The sequence below is a fragment of the Leptonotus elevatus genome, chromosome 14 (genome assembly GCF_054856555.1).
Source record: "Leptonotus elevatus isolate MCC_2025b chromosome 14, RoL_Lele_1.0, whole genome shotgun sequence".
NCBI classification, from domain to species: domain Eukaryota; kingdom Metazoa; phylum Chordata; class Actinopteri; order Syngnathiformes; family Syngnathidae; genus Leptonotus; species Leptonotus elevatus.
This window is the reverse complement of record NC_141252.1, coordinates 3,731,692-3,749,442: the sequence shown is the minus strand read 5'-3', so window position 1 is coordinate 3,749,442 and position 17,751 is coordinate 3,731,692. Positions and strand designations below refer to the sequence as shown.

The 17,751-nt window shown below is 41.4% G+C and overlaps 1 protein-coding gene across 6 annotated transcripts in view; it reads right to left on the bottom strand.

Annotated features, from left to right (window-relative positions):
* The window catches only part of syne1b (spectrin repeat containing, nuclear envelope 1b), a 104,233-nt gene that overhangs the window by 75,943 nt on the left and 10,539 nt on the right, over positions 1-17,751 (bottom strand). For 3 of the 6 annotated variants that reach the window (XM_086095349.1, XM_086095348.1, XM_086095350.1), the window contains 29 exons: positions 17,372-17,467; positions 16,114-16,197; positions 14,814-14,906; positions 14,147-14,313; positions 13,728-13,924; positions 13,407-13,516; positions 12,111-12,161; positions 11,973-12,005; positions 10,468-10,575; positions 10,248-10,385; positions 9,264-9,428; positions 8,062-8,174; positions 7,813-7,981; positions 7,650-7,746; positions 6,846-6,866; positions 6,288-6,490; positions 5,755-5,919; positions 5,289-5,441; positions 5,032-5,175; positions 3,936-4,103; positions 3,713-3,871; positions 3,253-3,417; positions 2,045-2,179; positions 1,804-1,962; positions 1,511-1,719; positions 919-1,027; positions 652-816; positions 314-481; positions 59-235 (listed from right to left, as the gene is read on the bottom strand). In XM_086095349.1, coding sequence (XP_085951475.1) covers positions 59-235; positions 314-481; positions 652-816; positions 919-1,027; positions 1,511-1,719; positions 1,804-1,962; positions 2,045-2,179; positions 3,253-3,417; positions 3,713-3,871; positions 3,936-4,103; positions 5,032-5,175; positions 5,289-5,441; positions 5,755-5,919; positions 6,288-6,490; positions 6,846-6,866; positions 7,650-7,746; positions 7,813-7,981; positions 8,062-8,174; positions 9,264-9,428; positions 10,248-10,385; positions 10,468-10,575; positions 11,973-12,005; positions 12,111-12,161; positions 13,407-13,516; positions 13,728-13,924; positions 14,147-14,313; positions 14,814-14,906; positions 16,114-16,197; positions 17,372-17,467 — 3,921 coding nt within the window. Of the gene's footprint in view, positions 1-58; positions 236-313; positions 482-651; positions 817-918; positions 1,028-1,153; positions 1,210-1,510; positions 1,720-1,803; positions 1,963-2,044; positions 2,180-3,252; positions 3,418-3,712; positions 3,872-3,935; positions 4,104-5,031; positions 5,176-5,288; positions 5,442-5,754; positions 5,920-6,287; positions 6,491-6,845; positions 6,867-7,649; positions 7,747-7,812; positions 7,982-8,061; positions 8,175-9,263; positions 9,429-10,247; positions 10,386-10,467; positions 10,576-11,972; positions 12,006-12,110; positions 12,162-13,406; positions 13,517-13,727; positions 13,925-14,146; positions 14,314-14,813; positions 14,907-16,113; positions 16,198-17,371; positions 17,468-17,751 lie in introns of those variants that run through there. The other 3 variants (XM_086095352.1, XM_086095353.1, XM_086095351.1) reach the window with 3 other exon arrangements.

The window sequence follows — 17,751 nt, the reverse complement described above, 5'->3', positions numbered from 1 at the left end:
TCAATTACATATAAAATAAAAAAAATGTATTTCTCAGGAATAATAAATGGTAGCCTACCTCGAGGCTTTGCTCTTGCGAATCCATGTTTTGCTCCATTTTGCTGAGCGTGTTCTCCAGACTGTGCAGGTCCTGCTGCAGAGTCTCTCCCAGGCCCTCCTCGGCCTGCAGCTGCTGCCCCCTACTGATCAGCTGTTGAATATCCTTCCTCTTCAGTTTCAGGCGTTTCAGAAGTTGCTACGGAGGAACAATTTAGACCCATTCGGACTTCCAATGCGAACTTTTTATGTGCGTATCTTTTTAGTGGGAGAATACCTGGTGAACGAGTAGCAGTTGCTGGGCTTCTCTCACAGTAGGACAATCCAGGATTCTGGAGACATCAGCCTGAGCTTCTTTCTGCGCTCGGAGAAGTTCATCCAAAGTTGTCTGCACTTCCTCCCTAAATTGAACGCAGTCACCCACCGCCAGGACCATCTTCTCAGCCTAAAAAGGTGTATGATTAAGAGTATATTTTCGTGGCATGGCTGCATATGATCAAGAAAGTATGGCAGGGATGTCAAACTTGTTTTTGTTGCTATGGTTGTCTTCAGGGGTCAATGTTTAGCCCAGAGTATGTTTGAAACGACGAGTGATAAGTTGGAGGAGTTACCCACCTCTATGAGAGACAAGAGAAGACCCTTAAAATCAGACGAGAGTTTGCTGAGGGCACTTCCTTGCCTCTGGGCGTCATTATCGGCACAGATCTCGATCAGAACGGCCATACGGGCTTTCAGCCAGCAAAGATTCCCTTCCTGTAGCTCGGCGTCGTTCCTCAACTCCTGCAGCAGCGCACGGCAAGATAAGGTGGCGAAAAATGTGATGCGGACGGTAGAAGGCGCGCTGGATGGCTTGATTTTGAGGATGGCGTGACGCAAACGTACCGTGATGGTAGCCTTGACTTGATTGTATTTTCTCGGATCGCCCGCCCGGTTTCTCAGGAGTCGAAGTTGGCTTTCTTTCGATATCAACCAGCAAGAAAGTTCGGCATATCTGTTACAAAACACAAATATTAAGGTCAAAGTGAGAATTAGAGGTGTCGCAATTAATCGACAACTAATCAATCATGAAATGATTGGACAACTATTTTGATCAGCAATTGATTCAAACAATTCCCACCCGGAGAGAAATGTGCGGAAGAGGATTAGGGCCAGTCAAGAGAGAGAGAAAAAGTTTGGCAGGATTCTCACTTTGTTCTCGGAAAGTGAGAATTCTGACTTTAAAGTGAGAATTGTGACTTTAATAACATAATTGTGACTTTAAAGTGAGAATTGTGACTTTAATCTCAGAATTCTGCCTTTGTTAGTGCTACTATTAGTCTCACTTTAAAGTGAGAATTCTGAGAATAAAGTCAGAATTTAAAGTCAGAATTCTGACAACAAAGTGAGAATCCTGGCAAACTTATTTTTCTCTCTTCACTGGCCCTAAACCTCTTCCGTACATATTTTGTAAAAGCGCCATTTTAGGGGATTATACCTTGCATTGTAGTCCTTCCATTTGTCCGGGTTCTGCATTAGCTTCTGATGGGTGTTTTCAATCTCCTCGCTGACCTCGGAGTAATCCTTCCTGGACTTGTCAAGAGTCTGGTGAGCAGAGTCGCACTCGGGGAACTTCTGGCAGAGTTCCTCCATCAATTGCAGCCTCTTCTCACAAAGGGACTGAGGGCCCTTTTCTCTGAAGAAGGCCTGACGGGGGACCCGAGGACATGATCGTCATAGCGAGCTCGTCTGAGAAGGAAGCTACATCAGAGGGATCACCCGAGCGCTCACCCGATGCTCCTTGACAAGCCTCTCGCTGCCCGTGCTGGCCAGGTGCCGATTCTCCCGGGTCACCTCGGCCTGGCACTCCTGCAGCAACAGCACCAGCTTGCTCCGCTCCGCCTCCACTTTGAGGCGGAGGAGGTGGAAGGGAGCGTCGGTTTGGACGTCCTGGGAAAACGAGGAAGGCAAACAGTCACCAGTCAGGAGAGAAATGTCTCCGGTGCCTTTCAGTTTGATTTGGTGAACGCACCTTCCAGTGTTTGTGCAGAGCCCGGACAGTTTCCTGCAGCGACTGTTGCTCCTGCTCGGGCAAAATGTCGGTGAGTTCGTCGCAAGCCTTGAGGAACGTATTTAAGACGCGCTGGTCCAGCTGCCCGAAGAACTCCTGCCAAAATCACAAACTGCCTGCTTTACTTGTCTTGTAGCTTTCAATTTCCTTTTCAAATTATGGGATGTGTTCAAGTAAATATCCTCATGTGTTTCTACTTCCTATGGGAGTACTTTTTCTGATCCTAAATCCTCAATTTATGACATATAAATGCCTAACTCGAATAATCAAATTATTAAATGTAAAAAACGAAATCCGATCAAATATTAAGATGATATTCACCTCCCAAATAATCAGCACCTTGCAACAAATAAACAATTCCCTCAAATAATAATCAACTTAAGAAACAAACTCAAATCAGGTCAGGTATATCTTTTACCAAAAATACCAAAAAGCACAAAACTCCTCTCGCTGTTCCAATTCAACAAGGAAACGGTGAGTAATTCTGCGAGAACATAATTAATTGCAGCATCCATTCGTCTGTTAGGTTTGTTTCTCTGGAGTTTGTGAACTCACAAATACGGCGAGATTTAATTTTGCTGGCAAGGTTAGAAACAAATACCTCTCTCAAATAATCTTACATTTAAGACAAAGAAATATCCCAAACAATCAACGACTGAGGGAACAAACGCCTCCCTCAAATAATCATTAACACCTCCCTCAAATGCTCAACTGAAAAAACAAATACCTCCCCGAAATATCAACGTATGAAAAAACTCCATCAAACAATTATCCACCAACCAAACAAAAAAAACATTAAAAATACAAATCTGACTCGCAAGAAACAAAAAAAGCAACAGCCTCCCTAAAATAATAAATTTAAGAAAAATAAACACCTCCCTCGGGTATTCAAATAAAGACAAAAAAATGCCTGCCTCAAATTAGAGGCTAGCCAGTATGTTGGAATGGAACAATATCTACAAACACAACATAAATAGATAAAGTCACGCTGCTAATAATCTCCTTATAGATTTGAGAGACACTGTCTTGGATTGAATCTATCATATCAGGGTCTATTTTTAGAAAGGATATTAATAACCACACACCTGAAGTTCACTTTGAAGCGCAGTTATATAAAACTGGAGTGTGTATTGAGGCAAAGTTCAGTATGTAGGTGCTGGATTCCTCACCGTGTGCTTTTTTAGCAGCTCCTCTGGGTTGCCTCTTTCCGTCAGACAGCTTTCCGCCATCTTAAGAACTTTCTCCAGCTCCAGCCGTGACTCGTCGAACCGCTTCATGAGGCAGCTGTTTGCCTCCACGCACTTCCTCCACTCGGTCGCTTCCCTAAACATGGCCTACGCACATATTGCAATTACATATGAAAATTGCTCACAAAAAGTTGACTTTACGGGTGAACTTAATTTGACTTCCTGTAGATTTTTCAATACACATATGGAATTGTTTCACTACTTTTTGGACAACTTTCTGTTCTCAGCATGTATGAGCATCCACCGCCATGATTTTAATCCTACAACTGCCCCAGTTGTACATGTGCATTCAAGAGTTTAGAGAAGGTCAAATTAAGTTCAACTGTAAAAATTATTTTAGTTTGGAAAGCAGAATATCCTGAATAGTGGAGGAGATCTTAACCTGCGAGGAGGCTTGGAGATCGGCTACTCTTTTCTGCAGGAGGCTCATGTCCATGTGTTGCAGTGTTTTACTGATGTCCATCAGCTTCAGGATGCTCTGGTGATTCCTCTCAATCACTAGCAGACACTTTTTGCAGCTTTGCGTGGCGGCCGCCAGCTCCTGCAACAAACAAGGCGTCAGCCCCGAGTCTCCACGGTTGGACTCAGCTCCTCTTAAGGATCACCTGGCACTTGTGTTTGAAGTCCACGGGCCCCTCGGAGTCGCTGCTGCTGGTCACATGGCTGGCCTTCTCCAAAGCCTGGTAGAAGCCGGTGATGTTCTTCTCCATTTCTTCCAGCGGAGCTAAGAGCGACTGAGACTCTTTCAGCAGTGGCAGACATCGCTCTCTCACCTGATGGTACCAATGCACAGGTAGGGAAATTGATGACTAATTACACCACTCACAAAAAGTTTTTTCCGGTGAAATTTTATGATGGACTTAAAATGCACTTTAGCCTTCACAGGTGAACTTACAGTAATTCATGTTTCTCTAAACTTCTGAATTTGTGTTTGTTTTTTCTTTATTTATGGCCTACTAGTGTTTTACATACAAGTATTTATTTAATTATGACATTTCTACTGGTTTAGCATAAAAGAGTACATCTTAAAAATTTCACTTACATCACTAGCATAGAAATGGGACTTGGTCATAAAAACGGCAAATGCTCTCGTCATGAATTCTGAACCTTTTTGACCATTGAGGGCCACACTAGTTCCTGTCCGTATTCAGTTAATTCAGACGTACAGTCAGTACGAGGAGAAGAAACCCCAGCTTTACAACCTCAGGGGCAACAGGGACTCTTAAAAACCTTTTCGCACTGCACTTAGCAAAGTGTAACGCGCCGTCGACGACCCATTCATTGCGTATGTGCTGCAACGTTGCGCAAGTTGAGCATTACCTGAAAAGTGTTCAATTTGGGAGTGACGTTGATATAACGTCAGACGGCGCATCCAATAGGGGAGAGTGATTTCAAAGTGCTAACGGCAAAATATTTTGGCAGAATGGCATAATATCGTAATGTGGTTAAGAAGGCACAGCAATGGATGCGTTTCACTTTGCATCCCTGACAAATCCATATTGTAGCGGTGCGGTCTACTTTACGTCCAAACCACTGGGAAAAGCCCAGGCTACTTCCCGGTAGGTTGCTAAGCAACCACTTCCAAATACAGGCAAGCTTACACGTGGGCGCCATCTTCCCTTTGGCCCTGAGTTAGACAGACCTATTAAAATTGTCTGCCTGAAGTGCCTGAAGTGAATTTGCGCTAAATTCAAAGCAGACCTTGCCAAGCTGCTCCTTGATGGAGGTCATCACAGCCGTCATCTGAGCCACTTCCTCCTGCGCAGTGTCTTTACTCAGCAGCTGAGCAGTGCGACCCGCCGCCTTGCATGCCGCCTCCATGGCTGGCACTTTGTGCTTGATTTCCTGCAGGGGGCGGAGGTGGAGTAGGTTGGTATAGTTACTATACGAACGTATAGTTACTATGCCTTCACTTCTAGTCAACAAATTGCACTTTTCTTGGATGTTGAAAACTTTACCTCGACATCCTGAGCAAATGTGCGGACGTTGAGGAAAGACACTTGCACAGCTACGTTCATCTTCTCGTCTGTGGCGTCCATAAACATCTTCAAAGTGTTGATGCCATCCTGATAGTCGTGCCTCAACTTGTCCACCTCATCCGCCCTTGCATACTGACAACGAAAAAAGCCCACGGTCACTCTTACTTTGAAGTCACATCTGTGAGAGTTGTGACCTTCAATGTCAAGTTGAGTCAAGTCATTACTTTGGTTAAGCAAGTCATAAGTCACACAATCTTGCAAGTACCTATACTTGCGCTTATTCACAATTGCAGTTTTTAATTGTTCCATAACAAATCTCCGACAGCAGAGGGCCGAGAATGTCAAAATAGCAGCCAATTTACGAATACAATTTCGGACTTCACTTCCACTTGAAATCTGATTCGAGCCAAGACATGTGATTCAAGAGCGGCCACACTTCATTTACGTATTTGACTTTGACGAAGAGCTCCCTCCATCGGCCGTTCAGAAGGAGGAGCTGCTGCTTGAGGTCTCGCGACACGCTGTCGTCGCAGGTCTCAATGAGGAAGTTGCCGGCGTCGTTCATGTCCATGTGTTGCTTGACCCAGTGGGAAAGGTTGCGGAAAAAATCCTGAATCAACAGAGATACAGAAGAAAGAACACTGAATTGGATATTTCTTAACCATTTTTGTTTCTGGACATATGGATCCAAGGAACTAAGTTGAGTTAATTGTGGAGGTTCATTTAGAAAATAGTGCTTTCACAGCTTTGCCACCATATTGTGGCATCTTGGGTAATGTTCGGTTTGTGTTATAATGTGTACATTTAAAAACAAAACAAATGACAAAATTTGTTTTGGTGGCATGCCATGAGGTTGGTTATTCTAGTCTAAAATACGTGACTCGAAAATGTCCTTGAAATTTAGGGTTAGTTCCGGAGCAAAACCAAAATGCCACGTACGACAAATTTGACTTGTTTTCATCTCACCCGCATACTTACACGTTTGGCGGCCTCAGATTGGTTGAGCATGTGCTCAGCATCCTCCAGCCAGGCCTGGAGAGCCGCCACCGTGCCGCTGTACTTCTCCCAGTTGGAGATGACCTCCTCCAGCATGCTACGAACGCTGCGTACCTCCAGCACCAGGTTCTTCCACTGAGCCGTGGCGTCGCCAAGGAATTTGCTCACACCCTCCGATTCATCAACTACGTATGTCAAGTTTGGTGAAATAAAAAATGGGGAAAATAAATGTCATTTGTCATCCATTCATTTTGTATAATGCATATCCTCAGTAGGGTTTTGAGTGAACTGAAGCCTAAATCCAAACTATGCCCTGGACTGGCCAAGGGTCATATAGACACAAACAAGCATTCACATTCATGCAAGATACCAAGAAGCAGGCGTGATGCCAAAATTTGATTCAGTTTGTTGTTGTTTTTAGTTCAATGTGATCAAGTATGAATTGAGTTAACAGAATTGTGAGTGGTGTCAAGAAAGAAGGGGGAAAGCGCAGCTCCGCCAAGAAAGTTAAAAGATGCCATTCTCTTTTTTTGGACTTACCTTTGGTTCTGGTCTTAGACCCTAAAACATGAAATCGTCATCCATTTACTACAAGACCAACAACAACATGCAGTACAAAGCACACGCTACTTACAACAAGTCAGAGATATTGTGCTTTTGGATGAAATTTGGGGATGTGCGTAGACACTAGCTTCTTGGCCACTTGCCTCATGAACAAGATTAGGTTAGGGTTTCAAATTACAGTTATAACCCTGGGTTGGTGTTCTCAAATTTAGGTTTTGAGCCTGGCTGGGGTTTCAAGATAGCAGCAGGGTTCCAAATTAGGGTTCAAAGCCTGGGTTAGGGGTTTTAATTTAGGAAGTGCAAAATAAAACAAAAAAAGACGACTGATAGTGTAGCTCACACGGCGTGTATGTTTCCATATATGCTCAATAGCAGCTATACAAGTTAAACAAATTCCTCGTAATAAATGCCTCACCACCAATAATTCCTTGGAATTGTCATTGAACATGCTATCTTGGTAGTTGGGATTGAGGACAAATGAGTTTGAGAGTGAATGACTATTTAAATATGTTGCTACATGTGTTTCCCATAATGTGTTAGCAATAGCATTTAGCTAGCGGACTAAAGGTATGTGTTTGTTTTAAATACACAATAATTCTCTTTTGTTTCATATAAATAAATATGACTTGACTTGACTTAAATTTAGTTTGTCAGTAAACCTTAACTGGGAGTGTCATTAAATAGCTTTAAGTCTCTTTTTGTGATGAATTGTTTGCTTACTTCTAAGCAAGAAAACGGCTCAACATGACGGCGGAATCACGTGCAGTAAAAGAGACTTACTTGAACTGTCAGACTTGACATAGACGTCCGCCGCCTGCTTGAGTGCCGAAAAGAGGATCTCGTACTGCTCGAAGAACCTGTGGCCCTCAATGAAGGTCTGAAGGAATAAAAGTCCAAATGAAACCATTTGCATTGTGCCTAGGCAACAATATGTCAAACTCACAAGGTAACTTTGCAACAGGAGCTCCACCGAGTCCCGCCTGCCATATTTCACAATCCAGGACTTGAGTTTGGACTCTGCCAACAGCAGAAAGGCCATCAGCCGATGCTTCATCTCCCAGAATTCCAGTTTGATCAAGTGGCCGTGCCATGCCGTGGACACAAAATTGAACCTGCAGATTGGAAACGTACTTGTTTTTATTTTTTTATCTTTCAAGTTGGAGGGCACATTGCCAGATGCCAGGCGACTTACCGTTCGGCCATATCTTGGAGCTGTTCCGGCGGGACCGGGACGCCATTGACCGATCTGTCTCGGTGGATCTGCTGGAAGGGTTGCCTGTGCGATTCCAGGTTTTTTAGCACCTCCTGAAACAGTCAAATACAGAGAGTGTGATTTATTATAGATCTGTCCGTCCAAAATGGGTGCAATCTTAATTGCTCACAAAACCTCCACATGCAGAAGTTAATATGCTCACACTCCAAGGATTGCATCTACTAAATAAGGAAAATGTATGCGCAATTATTATTATTTTTATTTCTACCCTAATGTGCAAAATACTAATATTATTGAGGTAAGAAGTAGGAACGAACTAATCTTGGTTTTGTTTTTTTAGTCCGATGCTGATTCAGATTTTTGTAATTTTTTTGGTCTGAATAAAATTCTGATAACTGATTAATTTACTTTTTTTTTTTTACTTTAACGCTTACAACAATAAACATATGAATTACAGCTTACAGCACTCTTACTATGCTTTGCCATTTCGTGATGATTTAACTTTACAACAGAAAGAAAGTTTTTAAAAAATTTACAATTTTCTTGCTGATCGAAAAACATTTTTAGAATGTTTGTTGAAATATCATTATCTTTGTCTCATGATATAATGTGCTAATGTGCAAAACAATAACAATAAAAACTAAAAAATATGTAAAAAAATAAAAAGCTGCACAAATTGGCAAATTTTGACTATTTGAAAAGGGGTGATATATTCAGATTAGATTGGCCAAACGATTAATTGGTTGGGCCCTAGTAAGGATGAGACACAAAATGAGAGACAATAGGGAGAACGGATCTTTTCTACTCATAAAAAAAAAAGAAGACATTTCAAGTGCCAGAAATAAAAATAATTTTTACATTGTGTGACAAGGAGCTAATCACAAGAAGGAGTCATGCCTTATTAGCTATGACAAAACTCCTTTCAATTCATTGTGTGATCTTTTATTAAGACTCGTACTTATGGCGATTTCTGGTGGATTCAAAACCAGAAAAGGGTTAACCTTACATGCAAAGAGTCCTCAATTCAAACTTCATTTTGCGCTTAAATATGGAGGTCTCCACCGCTTTTATGCCTCTTGTCAAGTGCAATTTAGCGCCTACTATTGTGTTGTTAGTAAATCTGGCCCACAGCATCGTCTCCTTTCCAGTGAGCCAGAGACCAAAAATCAAACAAAACTGACCTTGTGCTGCTCCAGTTTCCTGTGGACAACATTGGCCGTCTCGTCGTGAGCATGCTGGATGGGAATGTCCTCCCTCAGGGCCATCTCGGCTCTGTGCAGCCAAGCCCCGATCACGCCCAGAGGACCTGGCAGTGACTTGTCCAGGTGGATGTGCCAGTCCAGCAGCTGCAAATGACACCCATAAAAAAAAAGAAGAAGATAAAATAGATTTTTCCATCAAAACAAATGCAGGTTCTTTCAGCCTAGAAGATTTCTGCAGGAGACAAGCTGGGAAAGTGAACAAAAGCTCTTTTTTCTACTCCTTCTGATATACAAAATAATTTATCTTTCACTGGCCGCCACTGAAGAAGGATTTTCCTCTTCATAAAAAGCGCAAGGAAAGTTTTGTATTGGCATTAAAATATCTTAGCCAAGGAAACATTTGGAAAGAATAATTTTCATCCCTGAACATGAACTAGAAAATGTTCACACAATGAGAAGAATTAAATCACTTTATGCAAATTTGCGAATGCCCAACCACGATTATTTGTGATTTCACAGTACATAAAAATCACAATATAATAACTAGTGAGCAAGGAATTAGCGGCTCCTATGGCTTAAGGCAAGTTCAATTCAAGACTTTTGAAGACTTTTTAATGCCATTATGCCAAATTCAAGACCAACTTCCCAATGACCTATGTTGTTCAAAGCTGCATGTCCAGCAAGAGTCCAGACTAAAGCCACATCACAGTTTTGTTAGTTCCGTTATAACAATTGTGCGATGACAGTCAAGAAGGTCATTTATTTTGAGGTTGGAGACAATTTACAATCATGAAATGATACTTACCACAAGACTTTTGAAAAATTGATTTACAACATTTTCATGTCAATTAAGGCCTTGTTTTGACATTCATGGCTTTGAAGACTTTTGAATGGAAACCTCGGTCGGGGTTAAGCGGAACCAAAGATCCCTCCTCCGTATGTCTTCAACGGAATCCTACCCACCCTGATGGACAAGCGGTCCCACGCCTGCTTGACCAGAGCCTGGTCCACAGAAAGTTTCCCGTCCTTGTGGACCGGCTGCAACAGCGGATCCGTCTGCTTCTTCTTCATCTCGTATTGCACGCGGAAGTTCTTGAAGGCCTGCGCAAAAAGACAATGCGGTTCAGACTCACATATTGACGTTACACTAATGACATTTCCTGAGCATATACATTTTAGGTACCTGATACTTGTCCGTGAGATTGCCCTCGGCCGCCTGGGCTCTCAGAACATCTCGCTCCAGTTGGTCCAGGAACACCTTCAGCTCTCTCAGCATCTTGCACTCCTCCCTCTGTCATTTTTTTTTATTACGTTAAAGGGTTACCATACTTTCCGCCTACATTTTATCACTAACTGGAATTCTGTTAATGGGTCATTGACGGATACGTTTTCCCGATGATGCCCATTTTATGAATTTTCATGTTGTGCTAAATACAATTAAAGACCGGAGTTTGTATCATCCACAAGACAGCCAAAAATAATTGGGAGCAGTTATCAGGTGTGTACTGTTTGTCTTACAACTATGTACAAAAAATTAAAAATGTTAGCCACTGGTATGTGGTGGTCATATTTATATTTGGATGTGGTAGGACCTGAACATTATTATTTTTGTTTTCATTATAATTTTACTTGTGTAGCGACCAACCATCATCTGGTGCGACTGTTGTAGAAAGCTGTCCTGAATTATAGATGTCCTACATTGTAGATAATGATAAATAATCATAAAGAATAAATATTTTATAATAAATGAACTGGTGAATTCCTTATCCGTCAATGACCCTACAGTGCATCCAGAAGCATTCAAAGTCATCTTAAGACTGCTCAGCAGGCAGCTTACTGTGCGTGCGGTTTTTTTCCCCAGTAAGTTTTCTGTTCATGAGGCCTTTAGACAAATACATAATTGTTTCATATTTTTTTCAATAAACTCATTGTGTAAGTGCTACTTGAGCGAGATACTAAGGGCAGAAATGTAGGTGTCCAATCAAAACACATCACGCATTCACATGATTTTCAAGATGGCGGCCCCCAGCAAAGTTATCAGCAGCTGCAGCTGCATACAAGAGGATGAATCGGTCCAAGTGTAGCCAGATTATACTTTCTCATATGATGCAGCACGTTTTGTAGCACATTACCCGAGTGTTTATAATTTGTACTCTAATATGTAGCGAGTGATAACTTCGCCGGGGGCCACCATTTTGAAATCATGTGAACGGAAGATGTGTTTTGATTGGTCACCTGAATTTGTAGCCCAAGGAACATGTGCTGTACATTGTGAGTATTTCTCCTTTTGAGACCAAAAATAAGTAAATAAGTAAAAAATCATGTTAGAAATTCTTCTCAAGGCCTTGTGAGGCAGTAAACTAGCCAAAAAGTATGCACATACGATCTGGAATTACTTTTTGTTCAGTGGATAGTGTGCAGGTTTTAGTTTTCAACTTTCTAAAAAAAAAAGTTTTTTCCCAATTTTCATTATGAGTGTTGTGCATATAATGTGGAAGAAAAGGAATGCAATTTATTTTGGAAAAGGGCGGTAACATAACTGTGTCGTAAATGCTTTCTGGATTCACTGTTTGTGAAAGAACATAGTGGAAACCCCCCCCGAAGGTAAGATTAGTGAGAAAACAGCACACTTTCAAAGCTAAAATACTGAGAAGGTACTAAATGCCGTGATGCCCAACATGAACATACCTCAAGCATTTGCTCTATGTCTTGAGGGGCAAACTATCCGGGGAAGCACACAAAAGAGACGAATCAGAGAAAAGCATTGGAGGAAAGCCAGGCGGAGAAGATAGACGGCATGCATCTCTCCACGATACCATCGCTCACCTGAAGCACGGGAACTGACAGCGCAAAGGTCGGAATGGAGCCGAGGCGCAGCTTTAATGTGCACACAAGTGGACGGAGAAATCAAAAAGACAAGCTCGGCGGCGATGGGAAACAAATTGCTGCTGTGTTCATGCAGTGAGATCAAAGCGCGTGCGTAACGATAAAGCTCAGCAGTGCTTGTTTGCCATGACTTGAAATGAGCGATCACCACAAATAAGGCAACTAAGACATTTCAATATTGAGAAACAGCTTGAAACAGATAACAAATATTCACAGTAAACGATACATACATCTAAACGTGCAACATACAAAGATACCTTGACTTACAAATCTAATTTGTAACAATTTACTTCAAATTATTCGAAATGCTATTATTTTGTTACAGCCTCCCCAAAAAACACATCTTTATTAGGTGTTTAAATCATTTGCTCCCAAAAATTTATAAATACATTCTATTTTAAATAATATCAATGTCCCAAAAACGTATTTATAATTAGTTTATGTTTTTTTATGCTAGAATATACAGAAGGCTTTGATGCAACCTCTGAACTGCAGAGAACGGTTGAAGCAATGGTAGTTATTACAAAAACGGTCAGCAGGTGACAGCAGAGTATAAGAGATCAACCAGGGCTATGTTGAAAAAAAATCTATTTTACTCACATTTATAAATAGATTTGTGAATAATGATGAAACTTAGCTATCTTCTAATGCTAATTGCTGCAAAACGGAAACAGATAGAAATTTACTTTTTTTTCCTGATGAAAGAATCTTTCTTTTAGTAGTTTCCATGTTTTTATAGCAATAGAACACAATATTTTGTGGGACTTGCAAAATCAGTCAAAATCCAGTAAAACAGCCGGGAGTGAAGGGGATTGCTTTAGTAAAAATGACTGGGAATGAATGACTTAATAATTATGTACCCATGATAGATAGATTTGATCGTTTAACGTTAACATTTACAAAGTGTTAAAAACTTAGACAAATACTTTACTAACAATTTTAAGTAATTTTCAGCAGTTAAAAGTTCATATTTTGTTTATAATGAATTTGATAACTTCATTAATTTCCATGTAAAATTGACACCTTTAAAAAGTCATTTTGCCACTTGCTGTCGCCTGAAAATGAATCACAGTTGCTCAAGAAACAGTTAACAACCAATCACGGCTCAATTTCTACAGGTTAGGTAAGCCGTGATTGATTGTTACCAGAGCCCTCAACACGCGATGTCATTTTCAGTGTGTTTTGTATTCACATTCTGCCTTTTAAGTCATCCTGTCGCTGCATAAGACCAGCTACCTCATCGTGCTGTCTGTCAGTTTCCGAGTGGTGAGGGTTCGGGTAGTGCTTGAGAAACTGCGCCACGTACGTCATGATGGACTTCTCGTCTGGTTTGTCCACGTCAACATCTGTGAAGCGACGCAAACAATCAATAAACATGACCGATCTGGAGCAGTGAGGTCAAAATCAGGTCAGGAATATTTATGTTGAAACGTGCATGACATGAAATCATCCATGGCATTTAGGGGTGCACATGGTAGATTTGTTAAATTTATTTCTGGACCAAAAATGTTGACAACTCTTGATTTCGAGTATCTAACAACAACACACTGCCAACACCTTCTGGGTCCAGCAGACGAGGGATGCCCAGCTCGTTCTCCGCGAGCGCAAAGGCCTCCTCCAGATTCTCTTTGTTGCTCCTGCGGCGCACCGCCTGCATGTCTACCAGATCAGGCCGGATGGCGTGCACCACCGACTGGAACGCAACTCCATCGCGCCAGCTAGGACCAAAGTCCTTCACCTCAATCCCATGATGTCTGAGGGAAATATAGACTCATTCATTCAGCACCACATTGAAAGTAGCGAGTGCAGTTTATGGAACGTTTTCATCATCATGTCACACATACTTCTGGGTGGTAAATGGTTAAGCAATCTCCAATTGCACCACTAGTAAACAAACACGTACATGGTTGTGCGTAACGTCGTTAACCAGAATTGCCCTTGACAAAGATTACGAAAAGGTTTGTAGTTGGACTTACTTGGCGGCGGTGCACTGCACCCATCTGAGCAGCGCCTTCTTGGCGTTGCCCTGAAACTTGACCACTTTTCTCTTCATGGGAGGACTTCCTGTTTCGGAGCTCTCCACTGAGGAGTTGCTGGTGGACAAGGCCTGAAGGGCGGGGAGGTTGCTGGTCAACTCTTCAATCTGAGGAAGGAAAAGATGGTTGGAGTAAGGTGGCCACATTTCGGTCAGTAGTATTTTGGTGAAAATCTAACTATTTATAACAAATGTAATCGCTTTAATCATGTTATTACTTTAGCTAATGCTAAATGCTATCTTGGTTCAACAGCGCTAAACAAGTTAATGCGCTCACCATTATCCAACCTTTTTTGCTTGGTCCTGCCAGCTATTGTAAGCTAGCTGTGCTTCCAGAAAAGCTTAAATTGCGTTAGGTCTGATCAGCGACTGCAGCATTAGGCTAGTGGGACTACATTTCCCATGATTCTTAGACACGCAATCAGGAAGTAATTCTAGTTCCGGTATGATGAAAACAGGCTTGCCAGCGATTAGATGCGGATGAGGATAAGAACGCAAGCGTGAATGTTAAAATTGTAAGGAATTTAACTGTTAAATTATTTTTTGATTAGTGTATGAATTACTATGACAACTGTGTGATTATGGGGTAAAATGGCGGTTCACGGTACCTGGAAATAGAGGATAACGGTCCATATCAATCCAAGGACGATGGATGGCCGTCCATCTGCGATGTCCGTAGCGTGAATGTTGACAAGTTTGATCTGAAACAAAAGCCAGGCGTCCATTTTTCACATTGAGAAGACTTTCTGGATAGAATTTGCTGCTAATAGCTTGGGGGAGTTTAACACGGTTCCAAATCATATCTCAAGCTTCAAAGATGCGCAAGCCCAAAAAAACTCACGGCACAACAGAACAATCGGTGGGTAACCAGCACAAGCTAGCAGCTCATATTTATACAGGCTATTCTAGTTAGGATATGCTAACTCACTTAGCTTTGCTAAACCCCCATTTACATATCCAACAGTTTGTGGTTGCAAACTTTGGACAATAACAACATTCCATTCATCCCCAGAATTTTAGGCCTGTCACACTCATTGACTGTTTGTTGCCTTGTCCAATGCTAGCTTGTCCAGACGCTTACAAATGATTCCTTTTCACGAAGGTAAAACGGGTCTAAGCACAGCAAAAATGAATCAAGGGCATATTAAAGAGGACATATTATGTAAAAGAGACTTCTTATTGGTGTGTATACAAATAATTGGGCCTCATGAAAGTGTTTTAGCTAACTCTGCAACTCCGTCCAACCTAGCCGCCAACCTACGGTGTAACGTCACAATGCGGGAAAATTCTGAACTGCTCACTCAAAGCACATTTACAGAAATACACAACTCAAGATCTACTTGTTTGTTTAATTTCTCCCTTGAGGGACCCAGCTATTGGTTACAAACATTTAAAAAATATCTTATTTTTCATGATATGTCCCCTTTGAAGAAGGAAAAGCAGAGCAAATGTGGATCGGAAAACATTTCATCATTTGGCTGAAAGAGAAGCACTTTCGAAAAAGAAGAGCTGAATGGAAAATTGGTTGGTGAATGTCATGCCGTCGTGCATCGCTTGAAAAGAAAGCAAACAGTTGGCAAGTGCTTTTGCCGGCGCGACTGACCGGTGTTCCTTGATACCGACACTGAGAGCACACGTGATGGGAGAAAGAGCATAACAAAATGTAAGTGTCTGTCCTCAGGGGGGAGGCGAGTGGAAAGTGGAACACGGCACACTCCGCGTAGCCATAAAGGATTCCAAGATGGAGATTGCGTAACTCAGAGTTGCTCTCCGCTTTGAGTGATTCCCACATCTGCACGCACTCAAGGCACCTTGCGGATGCTGACAAATTGCGTCGCCCTATTCCTGGGACTGCTTTTATGTGGCACAAGAAGCTGTTTATGGATGGTCGGAGCGCCAAATGCTCACCTTTCTGCCCTCGAGGAATTTGAGCGCAGTGCCGATGTTGGAAACCCAGTGGATCCTCTTGAGTTGACGGCCTTGCTCGGAGGGCTAGAGAAGTCCAGACAGGACATAGTAAAGCAGTGGGTCTCGTACTTTTTACATTAAGTACCATTTAAGAAAAGGAAAAACAAGATACAAAAATATATTTACAACATTATGCACAGTTTGAGCATTCACACTGTGCTTAAACAGAGGAAAATAAAAACTGTAATTAAACAATGATTCAATTAAAATGCATTGTACATATTAACTTCAAAAACATAAATACATTTTAAAAAAAATCTTAAAGATTACCGGTAGTGTATTGAACTCTTAACTTAAATACAGCTTTTGCTTCTGCCTTCACTCTTTCAGTTTTATATTTATGTATGGAATTTGTTTTTGTCCATGTTGAATTTTTATTTATTTTTTTTGCCAATGAAGCGAATAAAAATACAACTTAACTGTATCTAAGCAATGATCCTTTTTTGTATAACTCGAGGGAGCCCGCATACCAAACTTTGATTACTGTTGTACAGGCAAGCATGCTATGCTTCACTTTTAGCATTTATAGTGACTCAGTCAACATAATCTTCAGGTTTATGGCAGACGAGGTAGAGATGAAACTATGAAAATGATAATGACCAAAATTATCACAAATATCTGCATTATCACTATATTACTAAAACAAATGTAAACAAACAAAAATCACCATAACAAAATCCCAAATCATTGGGCAACATTTTACTTTGAATAAAAAAAATGTAAAAAAATATTTTTGAATTTAATGAATCAGAATCTTTTTATTTCAGTTTTTTTCTCCATTTCTCCATAATAACATTTAAGTTCTTGATTTTCATTGCTTTTGTTTATTTGTTTTTTTGCTCACGACTTACAGAAATACATATAGTCGCTGCTATGTGAAAAACATGTATGTCCATTTTTGTCTTTTTAATTTTTTATGTTTTTAGGATGGATGAAACTGAATGCGGACATCCCAAAAACGTCAAAATCTAAAAAAAAAAGAAGAAAACGAAAATGGACATGTTTTTCACATAGCAGCGAAGACATGCTAAAAAGCTTACACCCATTAACTGTACAGTATTTAAAAGTTAAATAATGGCAAAAGTTTATTTCTTATTGTGAAACATCATTCCAAATCTGAGGTAGAACTACCTCTGAGCCAGGTCTTAGCTTTATTTATAAAAAAAAAAATCCAAAACAATGCCGAAGCACTACTTACAAGTCTTTGACCCGACAATACTTCCAACAGAGCCAAAAGCTTCACCCCATCTTTAATGTCCTCGAAAAGATCGTTGACTTCTAGCGGTGGTTTATGCTGCAAGACAAGACAACAAGATCAGAGACGGGAATGTCCTCAACGCGAGACGAATGTTTCCAGGCCCCCTCTGCTGCCACCTCAACCTGACTGAATTGGACGGGTGGGATGCTTGTGAAAGGACATTGGTATGCTAAACCGTCGCTAGTGGCAAACAGGCTTGTTAGCAACCAGCGCCCCAGGCCTCCCTGTGGCTGAAAAGATGGTGTCGGACTCGTTCCCTCGCCGATGGCTTGGCGCCCGGTCCCGAGGCCAACACTGAGTTCCTCTAAGCAACCGCACGC